Source organism: Phalacrocorax carbo, chromosome 1 (genome assembly GCF_963921805.1).
Source record: "Phalacrocorax carbo chromosome 1, bPhaCar2.1, whole genome shotgun sequence".
NCBI lineage: Eukaryota > Metazoa > Chordata > Aves > Suliformes > Phalacrocoracidae > Phalacrocorax > Phalacrocorax carbo.
In genome coordinates this window covers 16,320,249-16,334,914 of record NC_087513.1, presented here as the reverse complement: position 1 = coordinate 16,334,914, position 14,666 = coordinate 16,320,249, and the positions used below count along the sequence as shown (strand labels likewise).

The 14,666-nt window shown below is 43.9% G+C and overlaps 1 protein-coding gene across 1 annotated transcript in view; it reads left to right on the top strand.

Moving 5' to 3' along the window:
• The window catches only part of COG5 (component of oligomeric golgi complex 5), a 203,215-nt gene that overhangs the window by 1,455 nt on the left and 187,094 nt on the right, over positions 1–14,666 (top strand). Inside the window, exons 3-5 of the mRNA XM_064444939.1 lie at positions 753–810; positions 10,623–10,677; positions 10,775–10,844. Of these exons, the coding sequence (XP_064301009.1) occupies positions 753–810; positions 10,623–10,677; positions 10,775–10,844 (183 nt within the window). The remainder of the gene's footprint in view (positions 1–752; positions 811–10,622; positions 10,678–10,774; positions 10,845–14,666) is intronic.

Here is a 14,666-nt window from a genome sequence, read left to right as displayed (position 1 = left end):
GCCAATCTCTATATACACGGAGGTTCCACTCTTCCTTGTAAGGTTGTTCCCTAAGTCTTTCCAAATGATCATGTCAGCTATCAGAAACACTGACCCGTGTTTTAAGATGACAATTATGAGAAGATAGGGAGTGATTTCACTTGCACCGTTTCATCCTGTGCTGGAGAGTAGCCTAGGCTCTAAGGTTTACATTTAGCTAGGCAAATATAACCTATGTTAACACACCTCCACACCTTTGGAAAGGCTTTTGAGTTTGGAGAGTAAAAGGCTTTTTGGTAAAATCTACGCAGACACCACAAATCCACAGTGGACCCTGCATTGAGAGCACATGCTAAGTTTGTGTGTAGTTTCAAAACCTGCTTCCTCCCTCCCCCTGCCCCAACTGGTAAATTCTTTGGAAACTAGTTTCTAAATGTCATAAATAGAAAGGAAAATAGTAAAAATGTGAATATACATTATTACTGTGTGATTAATGAGCTTGCATTTACAATTATTATGAAGGTGTGTTGAAATGTGATTGCTCTGCTGGCGGTAATTAAAATGTCAGCTATGCTGCAGTTACTGACCGTCTTCTCGTTCTGAGCTTGCCGCTTTTGTGAATTACAACATGTTCTGAAAACCCTTTAATCTTTAAGGTGTGGCCGCTTTTTCCTGTGTCTGCCTAAGGTAGGGATGATGATGATACATTATTATTTCTTTCAGGCACACATCCCCATTCTTCTGTGTTGATTTCTTTATTCGGTTTTTTTCAGGTTGTTGCAAGACATGAAGACCTATTGGCCCAAGCGACTGGAATTGAATCCCTGGAAGGTAAGTACTATTATATTATGCTTGCTGCTTCTAACAGTGGTGGAAGCACTTTTAATATCTCTGCTGGGAGCGTCATTCACTGTCAGCTTTGGCCCCTAATGTTAAGGCTATGGATCTTACTTCCGAGGAGTAATGAGGCAGCTTTTTTTGATGTCAGTAGATGGAGCTCCAGGGAGAAGATACGGCTGATGCTTCCCTGGAGTAACTACTTCCTAGCAAAGCCTATTTTGATAATCTGTTCTGAGCAACTTTAGCAATCAAGTCTTTTTGACCTTTTAATATATTTTTCTAAATAAGCCTAATTTTATTGCAACATTAGCTGATACCTGTTGCCGCGAGTACCAAGTTTGTGCATGTTGCATATGCGTGTGTTGCATAGTTTGCAAATCTTAACCAAAGAGGCTTTACCACTGTGCTGGTTTTGGCTGAGAAGGGGTTAATTCTCCTCACTGTGGGGGTTGGCTACCTTTCCAGCTTCCCGCGCTCTGCCGCGTGGCGGGGGGGGGCTGGGAGGGGCAGGGCCATGGTGGGGGCGGCTGACCCCGACTGGCCAATGGCAGGTTCATTCCATACCATGTGACACCATGACCAATATATTGAGGGGGGGCGGTGGCAGCGCAGAGGCGGCGCGGCGTCGGGTCGGCGGGCGGCGCGCGGCTGCGGCGCGGGCAGTTTGTTCCGGCGGTTCGTTCCCCCTCTCCCCTCCCTTCCCCCCACCCCCCACCCCCCCCCCCGGGGCTTTGCGCCTCTCGTTGTTCTCCTTTACATTGCATTTCTACTGTTGTTTTCTTTTAATTCTCGTTGTTCCCCTTTACATTGCATTTCTACTGTTGTTTTCTTTTAATTCTCGTTGTTCCCCTTTACATTGCATTTCTACTGTTGTTTTCTTTTAATTTTAATTATTAAACTGTTCTTATCCCAACCCACGAGCGTTACCCTCCTGATTCTCTCCCCCATCTACCGGTGGGGAGTGAGCGAGCGACTGTGTGGGGCTGAGCTGCCGCTAAACCACGACAGTCTTTTTGGCGCCCAACGTGGGGCTCAAGGGTTGGAGATAATAACAGCTGCTGGTCACAGCACCATGTTGTCCTTTTTGCAGTTGGTGTTACAGATTGGTGTTGGTTTGTTGAGTCTGCTGTGTTCTGCTGTGATTAGTAATGTTTTGCCTACAAGATTTGTTATACAAACACTCGTTTTCAGCTTTATCTGGTATTTGGGGTTTTTGCTGAAACCGTTACTGTACTTTGGATACCACCTTGTTGAGGCAATTAGCAATTATACCTCCTCCTCTGAGAGATTTTATATGGAGGAAATACAGAATAATACCTTTGCAACTTTGTTCTATGATGTCTGTGCCTTTGTTACAACAACGTCTTTGTATCTTGAACATCCTTGGGTGGTTAAGGTGCACTTATTGTTAGTTTTTGGGCAGGTTGTTTTGGTTTTGACTAAGCAACTTAAGAATATCACCCAGAAATCTGCCCCGAGGCTTGATAGTTACGAGTGGCAGGGCATGTGGGATAGCATGGGCAAATACCTAGGGCAGTGGGCACCCCCAGTGTTTTGGAGTTTCACCCCCGAACAAGTGCAGAATCCTAAAAAACTAGTAGAATATTTGGAGAAAGTATGTTGTTACGCTGGGAACTCCAGAGAGACACAGATAACTGCAACATGCTGGGGTCTGGCCCATGCATACCGAGCCCTGCTCAACAGCATTCAATGCCCCCAGGGGGAAGAGAATGTCTCTGGATTGAAATGCAAAGTGACTGGCACTGTAGACAATCCAGCCCGGACGACAGGCACTGCAGCCACTCAAACCCCCACAAGTACCAGAGCTAGCTCAGAAAATAAACCCGTACCAGTATCAGTTGCCCCCATACACAAGACAAAATATTGGAAGCGGACATCAACTCGTTTAGAACGGGATGATGAAGAACCAGGGCCATCGCGGGGAGAGGAGGGAGAAGTAATAAATGAAATAGGGATCGGGTGGTCTCTGTCCTTAAGCGAGTTGCGAGATATGCGAAAAGATTATAGCCGTCGTTCAGGTGAGCACATTGTCACCTGGCTGCTCCGATGCTGGGATAATGGGGCCAGTAGCCTGGAACTAGAGGGAAAAGAAGCCAAACAATTGGGATCCCTTTCTGGGGAAGGGGGCGTTGACAAAGCAATAGGAAAAAAGCCACAAGCCCTCAGCCTCTGGAGGCGACTCCTGTCTGGAGTGAAGGAAAGGTATCCCTTTAAAGAAGATGTTACATATCGCCCAGGAAAATGGACAACTATGGAGAAAGGCATCCAGTATCCAAGGGAATTAGCTGTGTTTGAGGTGATTTATGGTGACCTGGATGATCAACGGTCATCCAAAGATCCAGATGAAGCCGAGTGCACACGACCCATGTGGCGGAAGTTTGTACGGAGCGCACCATCTTCGCATGCAAACTCATTGGCAGTGATGTCCTGGAAAGATGACGAGACACCAACGGTGGCAGAGGTGATAGATAGACTCCGAGATTACGACACAAATATCTCTTCCTCGCTTGTCTCTGCTGTGGAGAAACTATCCCAAGAGGTCCAGCAACTCAAAGAAGATCTGTCCTACTCCCCACCTCGACAGAGCAGTGTCTCAGCTGTTAGGAATAAGCGTCCTTTGGCTCAAAGAAGGGGATACACACCACGGGCCACCCTATGGTTCTACCTGCGTGACCACGGAGAGGACATGATGAGGTGGGATGGCAAGCCTACCTCGACCCTACAGGCACGAGTGCATGAACTGCAAGGAAGAACAGTCACTCAGGGGGGCTCTTCCAGGAAAGCTGCTGCTCCAATTTCCAGTGAACAAGTCCCCAGACAGAGGAGTAGAAGCGCAGATTTTATTTCTAAGTGTAATAGAGGGACTCCTGATTCACATTTGCAGGAAGTGAGTTGTGACTGCCATGATCAGGACTAGAGGGGCCCTGCCTCCAGCCGGGTGGAGGAAAGGGATAACCGGGCTTACTGGACTGTGTGGATCCGATGGCCTGGCACGTCCGACCCACAGGAGTATAAAGCTTTAGTGGACACCGGCGCACAGTGCACCTTAATGCCATCGAACTATATAGGGGCAGAACCCATCAGCATTGCTGGAGTGACAGGGGGATCCCAAGAGCTAACTGTATTGGAGGCCGAAGTGAGCCTAACTGGCAATGAGTGGCAGAAGCACCCCATTGTGACTGGCCCAGAGGCTCCGTGCATCCTTGGCATAGACTACCTCAGGAAAGGGTATTTCAAGGACCCAAAAGGTTACAAGTGGGCTTTTGGTGTAGCTGCCTTGGAGACGGAGGAAACTGAACAGCTGTCTACCTTGCCCGGTCTCTCAAAGGACCCTTCTGTGGTGGGGTTGCTGAAGGTCAAAGAACAACAGGTGCCAATCGCCACCACAACAGTGCACCGGCGGCAATATCACACCAACAGAGACTCTCTGATCCCCATCCATAAACTCATTCACCAACTGAGGAGCCAAGGAGTCATCAGTAAGACCCACTCACCCTTTAACAGTCCCATATGGCCAGTCCGGAAGTCTAATGGAGAGTGGAGACTAACAGTAGACTATCGTGGCCTGAATGAAGTCACTCCACCGTTGAGTGCTGCTGTGCCAGACATGCTAGAACTTCAATACGAACTGGAGTCAAAGGCGGCCAAGTGGTATGCCACAATTGATATCGCTAATGCATTCTTCTCAATCCCTCTGGCAGCAGAGTGCAGGCCACAGTTTGCTTTCACATGGAGGGGCGTCCAGTATACCTGGAATCGACTGCCCCAGGGGTGGAAACACAGTCCTACCATTTGCCATGGACTGATTCAGACTGTACTGGAACAGGGAGAAGCTCCAGAACACCTTCAGTACATTGATGACATCATTGTGTGGGGCAGCACAGCGGAAGAAGTTTTTGAGAAAGGAGAGAAAATAGTCCAAATCCTTCTGAAAGCTGGTTTTGCCATAAAACAAAGTAAGGTGAAGGGACCTGCATGAGAAATCCAGTTCTTAGGAATCAAATGGCAAGATGGTCGTCGTCATATTCCAATGGATGTGATCAACAAAATAGCAGCCATGTCTCCACCAACTAGCAAAAAGGAAACACAAGCTTTCTTGGGCGTTGTGGGTTTTTGGAGAATGCATATTCCAAATTACAGTCTGATTGTAAGCCCTCTCTATCAAGTGACCCGGAAAAAGAATGATTTCAAATGGGGCCCTGAGCAACGATAAGCCTTTGAACAGATTAAACGAGAAATAGTCCATGCAGTAGCTCTTGGGCCAGTCCGGGCAGGACAAGATGTAAAAAATGTGCTCTACACTGCAGCCGGGGAGAATGGCCCTACCTGGAGCCTCTGGCAGAAAGCACCAGGGGAGACCCGGGGTCGACCCCTAGGGTTTTGGAGTCGGGGATACAGAGGGTCCGAAGCCCGCTATACTCCAACTGAAAAAGAGATATTGGCAGCATATGAAGGGGTTCGAGCTGCTTCAGAAGTGGTTGGTACTGAAGCACAGTTGCTCCTGGCACCCCGACTGCCAGTGCTGGGCTGGATGTTCAAAGGAAACATCCCCTCTACACACCATGCAACTGATGCTACATGGAGTAAATGGGTTGCACTGATTACCCAGCGGGCTCGAGTAGGAAACCCCAGTCGCCCAGGAATCTTGGAAGTGATTATGGACTGGCCAGAAGGCAAAGATTTTGGATTATCACCAGAGGAGGAGGTGACACGTGCTGAAGAAGCCCCACTGTATAACCAACTGCCAGAAAATGAGAAGCAATACGCCCTGTTCACTGATGGGTCCTGTCGCCTTGTGGGAAAGCACCGGAGATGGAAGGCTGCTGTATGGAGTCCTACACGACAAGTAGCAGAAACTGCTGAAGGAGAAGGTGAATCGAGCCAGTTTGCAGAGGTAAAGGCCATCCAGCTGGCCTTAGACATCGCTGAACGGGAAAAGTGGCCAGTGCTCTATCTCTATACTGACTCCTGGATGGTGGCAAATGCCTTGTGGGGCTGGCTGCAGCAATGGAAGCAAAGCAACTGGCAGCGCAGAGGCAAACCCATCTGGGCTGCCGCACTGTGGCAAGATATTGCTGCCCGGGTAGAGAACCTGGTTGTAAAGGTACGTCATGTGGATGCTCACGTTCCCAAGAGTCGGGCCACTGAAGAACATTGGAACAACCAGCAGGTAGATCAGGCTGCCAAGATTGAAGTGGCTGAGGTGGATCTGGACTGGCAGCATAAGGGTGAACTATTTCTAGCTCGGTGGGCCCATGACACCTCAGGTCATCAAGGGAGAGATGCAACATACAGGTGGGCTCGTGATCGAGGGGTGGACTTGACCATGGATATTATTGCACAGGTTATCCACGAATGTGACACATGCGCTGCAATCAAGCAAGCGAAGCGGGTAAAGCCTCTGTGGTATGGGGGACGATGGCTGAAATATAAATATGGGGAGGCCTGGCAAATTGACTATATCACACTCCCACAGACCCGCCAAGGCAAGCGCCATGTGCTTACAATGGTAGAAACAACGACTGGCTGGCTGGAAACATATCCTGTCCCCCACGCCACTGCCCGGAACACTATCCTGGGCCTTGAGAAACAAGTCCTGTGGCGACATGGCACCCCAGAGAGAATTGAGTCAGACAACGGGACTCATTTCCGAAATAGCCTCATAGACATCTGGGCCAAAGAGCATGGCATTGAGTGGGTGTATCACATCCCCTATCACGCACCAGCCTCTGGGAAAATTGAACGGTACAATGGACTGTTAAAAACTACACTGAGAGCAATGGGGGGTGGAACATTCAAGCACTGGGATACACATTTAGCAAAAGCCACGTGGTTAGTCAACACGAGGGGATCTGCCAACCGAGCTGGCCCTGCCCAGTCAGAATCCTTACGTACTGTGGAAGGGGATAGAGTCCCTGTAGTGCACACAAAAAGTATGCTGGGCAAAACAGTCTGGGTTCTTCCTGCCTCCGGCAAAGGCAAACCCATTCGTGGGATTGCTTTTGCTCGAGGACCTGGGTGCACTTGGTGTGGGTGATGCGGGAGGATGGAGAAATCCGATGTGTGCCTCAAGGGGATTTGATTTTGGGTGAAAACAGTCAATGAACTGAATGGCACAATGTGAACTGCTATATAATACTGTGTGTCACCTCTGTGTTGTACCAATGATATCAGAGTACGAGCCTCCCAACCTATGGAAGATCAACTATGAAACAAGCCGTGCAGCAGTGATGGAACGATGACTGACTCGGTATGCAGCGACCCAACGCCACACACCATCTCTCCCACCCGGAAAGACTGATACAACAGATGGAGCCCAGAGTCATGGACTGGATGAACTCAATGGACATTTTTAATGGACATTGTACAGGGAAGGTCCATGAACTAAGGGAATGATGTCTGTGTATTATGTTAAAGGATGGGAAGGGGAGGGGTGGTGGTTGGTATGGTTGTATTCCATCATATGGGACCTGGGCATGGTGTAAATGGTATGGAATAAGGGGTGGAGAATGTGCTGGTTTTGGCTGAGAAGGGGTTAATTCTCCTCACTGTGGGGGTTGGCTACCTTTCCAGCTTCCCGCGCTCTGCCGCGTGGCGGGGGGGGGCTGGGAGGGGCAGGGCCATGGTGGGGGCGGCTGACCCCGACTGGCCAATGGCAGGTTCATTCCATACCATGTGACACCATGACCAATATATTGAGGTGGGGGCAGTTGCAGGGAGCACGGAGGCGGCGCGGCGTCGGGTCGGCGGGCGGCGCGCGGCTGCGGCGCGGGCAGTTTGTTCCGGCGGTTCGTTCCCCCTCTCCCCTCCCTTCCCCCCACCCCCCCCCCCCCCCCGGAGCTTTGCGCCTCTCGTTGTTCTCCTTTACATTGCATTTCTACTGTTGTTTTCTTTTAATTCTCGTTGTTCCCCTTTACATTGCATTTCTACTGTTGTTTTCTTTTAATTTTAATTATTAAACTGTTCTTATCCCAACCCACGAGCGTTACCCTCCTGATTCTCTCCCCCATCTACCGGTGGGGAGTGAGCGAGCGACTGTGTGGGGCTGAGCTGCCGCTAAACCACGACAAACACCTAACTGCATTGAGATTTTTTTTTTCCTAGTAAGGGGCTACTAAGTTAAATACATACCTTCATGTTATTCCACTGCTTGGGATCTGGATTTTAACATAAACTGCTGACTTTCAAAGGCTTTACTTCGGAACCATTGAATCTGTATAGAAAAATGGTTGCAGCGTATAGTTCTTGTGCCAGGAGCACATTAGACCTGCCGTTCTGCTCTTTGTCACTCCCTGGGAACTCCATATGGTTTTGCCTTTTTTTTTTTTTGTGCAGAAGGATGTTTACCTCTATAACATGCTAATTTGCATGTACAACGGGATAAAGCATATCCCCCTTCCCTTTCCTATTTTGTAACTTAAGTAATTTATCTTTGTTCCTTCTTCTGCTTCCAGGTTTTGCATAATCAGAGAGTTTCTGGTTACTGTCAGTTATAGTATCTCCTTAGTCTTTGGAACTTGTTGGATACAGTATTTGATTGTTAATGTTTGCATATAGCTATAAAAATAAAGAAATGCCAATTTAATCTAGCAATGGTACTCCTGAACAGCTTTTTAAACAGTTGGAAAATTAAGCCTAGGAAGACTGGAATCTGTGTTCATCCTCCAGATAAGAAGTAGATGGGAATCTCTAGTCAGTGTTATGACTGATAAATACCTCCCAGTCATGATCTTCAGCAACTTGTGCTCAGTGGAATTGTGTTTTTTGAAATTATGGTTGTTTCTGAAGGCACCCCTTCCTCAGGTTGCTCTGAGGAAAGAATAAAGTACTTCAAAACAACTGTTGCGTTATAAAACATTTCTATAAGTCAGGTGTGGTAAATAATGCATGTTTTACAGCTAATAATGCGTGTTTTGCAGCTAATAAAAATAAAGTCTAGTTCACCTCAAATTTGTTGAAATGTTTCCATTTACTTAGGATTATGCTCTTTAAGAGGCCTTTTCTGTGTTTAAGGGAAGCAGAAGCATGCAGAGGTTCTAATCCTGAAAAGTACGTGATACTTGAGACATCAGTAGAAACTTCAGCCTGTAGTTGCCAGGAAAAGCAAAAATCTATGTGCGCAAAGATGGTGTTATAAGTTATGCAAAAGTTTCTTGTCTCTGCCCTGCTTGTTCTATATGTGGTATATGGTCACCATAGAAGAAATACTGAGTCACGATTCATAAGAAAAGATGGATGTCAATAGAAATTTTAATTATGACATTAGAAACGCATAGCTCTTGGTATGTTTATCAAGAAAGTCAGCAAGCGAAGATTATGGAACTAATTCACAGCATACACAGTCACTTGGATGTGTGAAAGTAATCTCATTAAACATTTCAAATTGATATACCCAGCTTGTAGAGTCCTTTATTTTTTAGGTCTATGAGCTTTTTTAATGGTACACTGATGTGGTATATATACCTTTCTCTGTCCGTAGGGAGCTCAGTACATCTCTTGAGCTACCTGTTAGCTCAAGATAGACAAAATATTATCATCCCATATTGTACACAGCAGATGGAGAGGGTAGATTGCCTCTTCACCCATCATAATTCTGCCTTCTGGCAAGCAGACTGCTGTATGCTTTATAGCGATGTCACAGTCAGAGATGCAGCAATGTCATGCTACTGGCCCTCCCCCATTATTGCAATGTAGAGGGGAAAATTCAGCCTATTTTGCCAACTTTTCACTGCATCTTCTATCTTCATCCTTTGACGTGAGAATTACATGCCTGCGTTCCATGTATAAATGTCAGAGAACTCCCGCATCTGTCACTTAGACAAGTTAATAATTCTGAAATATGGAGAAGATGGGAGTTGGCATATTTATACAAAATACATGACATATAGTCCCAGTACAGGACAAGCTGAATAAAACTATTAGCAGTAGTTATGTTTACCTTCCATCTTACTCTATCATATTGCAGTTTTATCCAATTTAATGATGACATGCTTGCAAACAGGGCTTTACAAAAATGTAGTATGTTTGAGGATGCTAACAATAACTGGAACAAAAATAATGTCATAGGCCTGGGTTTGCGTAACTTAATTAAATTCTCAGCAGGCTGATTCCATATTGCAAAAATTACTGCTACCCTTGACTACTTTGTTTGCAATATAACAAGAAAAAACAAGCATGTTTGTGGGCTTTCTTTGTGCTGCTTTGCCAAACTAATCTGGAACAAACATGATTAGGGTAGTTTGCTTTGTTTGTAATCTAAATTAGGTGACGTCACAATGACATTGATACTTTACTTTTTGCTAAAGATGCATATGCACAGGAAGAAAACCTTGAAATAGAATTGGTTATCTTCTCAGTCCTCTTTGTTGGTTTCTCTGAACTGTCTAGTCACTATGTTAAATAGTGTTAAATAGGTTGTGCCATTTTTGTATATCATGTTCAGGTGTTTGTAGCAGGTTATGTGCCTTTGAACATCCTCTTAGAAAAGAACATGCTCTAAATATTATTCGAAACTTAACATATGATGAATTTTAGAGTGATATTTCTTATGTAGGTTTCTGTTCTCTATGAATAAATTTTCCATAACATCCAGTAAGTGACCTATTACCTGCTTTGTTTATTTCCAAATATGCTGTGTTTTATTCATTTCAATCTGATTGCTTTGTTGTAAAGGGGGAAACTATTTTTTTTGTCCTAAAGTAGTCTGCAGTAGTTACTGTGATTTGAAGAATAGTTCTATAATTGACAAGTGTTCCGTGTAAAAAATACACTTTATTTTGCAGGTGTCCTCCAAATGATGCAGACTAGAATTGGTGCTCTACAAAGTACTGTTGATAGGTATGCCATTCATTATGCGATCAGAAAGTATAAATTCTTAATTGTTCTATCATGTTATTTAATACTGCTATAAATAAATTTCTTTTTTTGTTTTTAGGATTAGAGTAAAAATTGTTGACCCCTACAACAAAATAGTGTCTCGCACAGCTCAGCTAGCAAAACTTCAAGTAAGTTTTATTAAAAATATATTTTAAAAAAATCCTTCTGAATGTGTGTTGTTTCCTAGTTATCGGACATTGGTGGGTTTTTTATAGTCCATTAGCCTGTAGTTTGTTGTCAGTATTTCTCAATGAAAATCAGTATTTGTGTGTCGTTTTGTGAGCTACTGCGAGGTGCTTTATATTGCAAAGTAGGAAACTGACCTTTGCACTAAGTGAGTTTTTGTAGAGATGGAGGGAAGAGGAAAGGGTCGTCGGAGTACAGATTAATTGAATTCTCATTGCTGTTTGTGTAATTTTGGTATTTAATGTTATGGTGCCATTGTGTAGAAGATGCTTTTCTGCTCTAAGTTAACGCATGCCTGACTGCAGCCTAGTCATTCTTTCAAAATAGTTAGGATGCAACTTTGGGAGCCGCTTGTGGTTCTGGAGTTTTATAAGCCCAGCTATGTTGTTGTCCCTGTCTTTTGAATATAAGTGGAGTCTACAGGAGAATGTAGATCTCTGTTAGAGGATAGCAGTGGGAGAAAGCTTGTCACAACAATGGTGCAATTAAGTGTCAAACACTTCCATTGTTAATTTTGTAACAGTTGAAAACTATTCCATAGACATTCAGTTACGTAGCTGCATTCTATTCAGTTTTTGGTTTGAAAAGTAACACAACTCCAAATCCACAAGTGTTTAATGAGTTATTTTTTGAACTATTTATCTTCATAAGTTTACCTTAGATTTGCAGAACTAGGAACTTATCTTTTAGTAGCTGAAATTTGAGCTGTGGATATACACTCAAGTAGATTGCCATCTGTGGGTGACTGCTGTTGTACAGCAGAGTAGATGAAGCTCCAAACTGTCATGCAGTTTCTAGTCTGGGGGCTGGTGGAGCAGCTGCACTAGTCTCTTGGTTGAACTTCTACTACTTTTCTACATTACCTTCAGAAGTTCAGCAGGAAGCTCTTAACACTCTGTTCAGCCAGTTTGTCTAGCTGCTTTTCAACTCCAGCTGTTGATGTTTATGCCACTGGGCAAAGCTTCGGTGACTTTCACGTGGCAGGTTAGGTGCAGGGTTTTTTTTTTCTTTTGTTCTCTGATGTATGTTTCAGCTGTGGAAAGGGTTGTGGGAATTTGGGGCTAAAGATGAAGATTGTTTCTTCCCTGACCTCACCCAGAGTCAAACTGCAGAAGGTCATCTGAGAAGAATGAGTCCTGAACTCAGGAAATGTTTCTTGGGTGCTCTTTGCTTCCTCTTTGCTGTAGCATGGTTACATGGATTTTTCTGTGGTGTGAAAGCAGCATGCATCCAGGGTCAGCATTACTCAGTCTGTGCCAGGGTATTTGTAATATCTGGCTTTTCTTGGCTGTAAGTCAGAAAAAAGAGGTGCAGGGTAAGAGGAGCCTGCTATGCTACCCTTCCTAGTGTCCAGATCACCTCACTTACTTCAGCATAGAAAGAGGAACAATGATTCCAGCATCTCTGCCAGTGAGAGTCCATCCTCAGCATGAGAGCTCCTGTGCCTTCTTGTATTGGCAGATACATAGTGAGCACTTTATGTTGCTCTACACTGCTGGGAGGAGTTGAGGGTCAGGACACCTGAATTATGAAATGAAGGTAGATCTATGGAGAGTTGAGTCAACCGGCCTTTGAAATCTCAACCCTCCTGCCTCCCCAAGATACATTGCTGTGGTGTCTCTTCACCTGACTGCTTTGTTTGTTCAGGAAGGAAGGGCAACAGCATGGCAAACAGTTAGCTTCCTGGCGGTGGCAGGGTTTGTGACATGAAATTACTCCCAAATATAAGACTCGTGGCACGGGCCACTTTCAAACTTGCCAATTTTATCAGTTGATGTACAGTTGGTAGAGTAAGTGGAATGCTGATAGAAGAGGTTGCTCTCTAACAAAATCTGTAGGGTTGGCAGGTACGTTTTGCTGAACTGTGTGGTGTTTAAGGGCCTCTTGTACTCATGATGGTATTATTGTAGTGCTTCTCCATTGATTGCTGTGGGACTGCTCACAAACTGAAGGAATATTTGGCTCACATAAAGCTGGATTTTGCCATCCTTAATTGTTTTTAATATAGTCTGACTTTTTCATAAACATTCTCACTGCAAATTCTTTGTCAAACTTCATATCTAGTCCTGAATTCTAAATCTCTGCTGTGTGCTTGTGTATATTATGTCTTGCTCTGCTCTAGAACTTCATGGCATCCCAAGGGAGCAGCAGACTCACAAAGCTTACTTCCTACTTTAAATCATACTGTCCTCTTCTGAGTCTTTCCATAGTAGATCACAAGCTAAATGGGAATAGTTAACAGCTGAAATATGTAGGCAGAGTTTGTCTTTCAGAGGGTTATTTTTTATGCCGCTCTGTTTAACCAAGTGTTTCTACATGGTCTCTTAATTTCAGATATCTCAGTGTTTAAAAATCCTTATAATAGCCAAATTTTTAAAACCTTTTAAAAATGATAACTCGGTATGTTAAACTTATTCTCTCTTTAAAATATTCACCAGGAGCAGATTTCATCCAAGTGCTACCATAACTAAATAGTATATGTAGTCTGAAGATAGTGGACTGTCTCATCTTTCTTCAGGCCTCTGCTTATATATACACATGCAATTACATTATGATCTAGCAGATAGGTGCAATTGCATATAGGAGCTATTCACTGGCACATTTTCGAGTGGTCCTCTATAATTAAGTCTTCTTTCAATAATTTCTTAAAATTAACTTGAGATTAAGTAAGAGGCTTTTGATTGCTCAAACTGTAGCAATGATGTCTGTTAGTGTTGACATGTTGCTCTAAATTTCAGGAGATAACTAACACACAAACTCCAGAAAAATATGCTTTTACTTTTAATTTTACTAAAACCACTGGGACTAACTCAGGGCACTGGCCTTTTCCTAATTAATTCTTGCTTAAATAGTGGAAATCATTCTTTCTTGGATGGAAGCATCTCCTTTAGAAAAGCATACTATATCAGCTCAGGAAGGAAATGTTTCCTGAATTAATTGAAACTTCTGTTATGCAGGTGGTCAGGTTAGAGCATCTAGCATCTGTGAATAACTCCACTAGTAGATGAAATTTTTTATTTTATTACATGGTCCTCATATATTGCCTTCTATTAAAGTGACTGGGAGTTTTATTAAGTTGAACAGCTTATGTAAACAGAGATACTTGGGTGAAAAATTTTTTTTCAAGGGCACAATGTAGTAGCAATCACTGTGAAGTTGAGCGTGCATCTTCAGTGTCTTTGGATTTTTCTCCTCCTTCTAATTAACAGGGCCAGAAGGTAAAACTTTTTTTTTGCTCTTGTATCTAAGTGTAACTTTTCTCATCTCTTACTCAGTTTGATAGTCCTTTTAAAGGGACTTGGGATAGGAGATAATAAGCAACAATCAAATGAAAAAGAAATAATCTTTTGGCATGTAAAGTAAAAGATAGTCAGAAGATAACTGAAGTTGGATTCCTAGGGAAGAACATTAGCCAGAGGTACACAATTGGATTAGAGGGTAATTAAATTTCAAAGCAAAGTAGTAATACTATGCCCTCTTATTTGGTGAAGGACAGTGCGCTATGTAAAAAGCTATTTTTGATTCATCTTGCAGAAGTTTAGTTTACAGATATGAAAGTGATATGTGGATCAAGATTTTTCTAATTAAAGAAATGAATTAATAAAAACTAATACCTTAATCTCTCAAAGTAGGATAAGCCCCACTTGGTTCTCACTAATGGTAATAGAAATCATGTGGTTAAATTGTCTTAGAATGCTCCAGAAACTTGCACTTCGGACTATGTGATACAGAGCCAAGAGCAGTGAGAGCAATTGTGCTTTTGG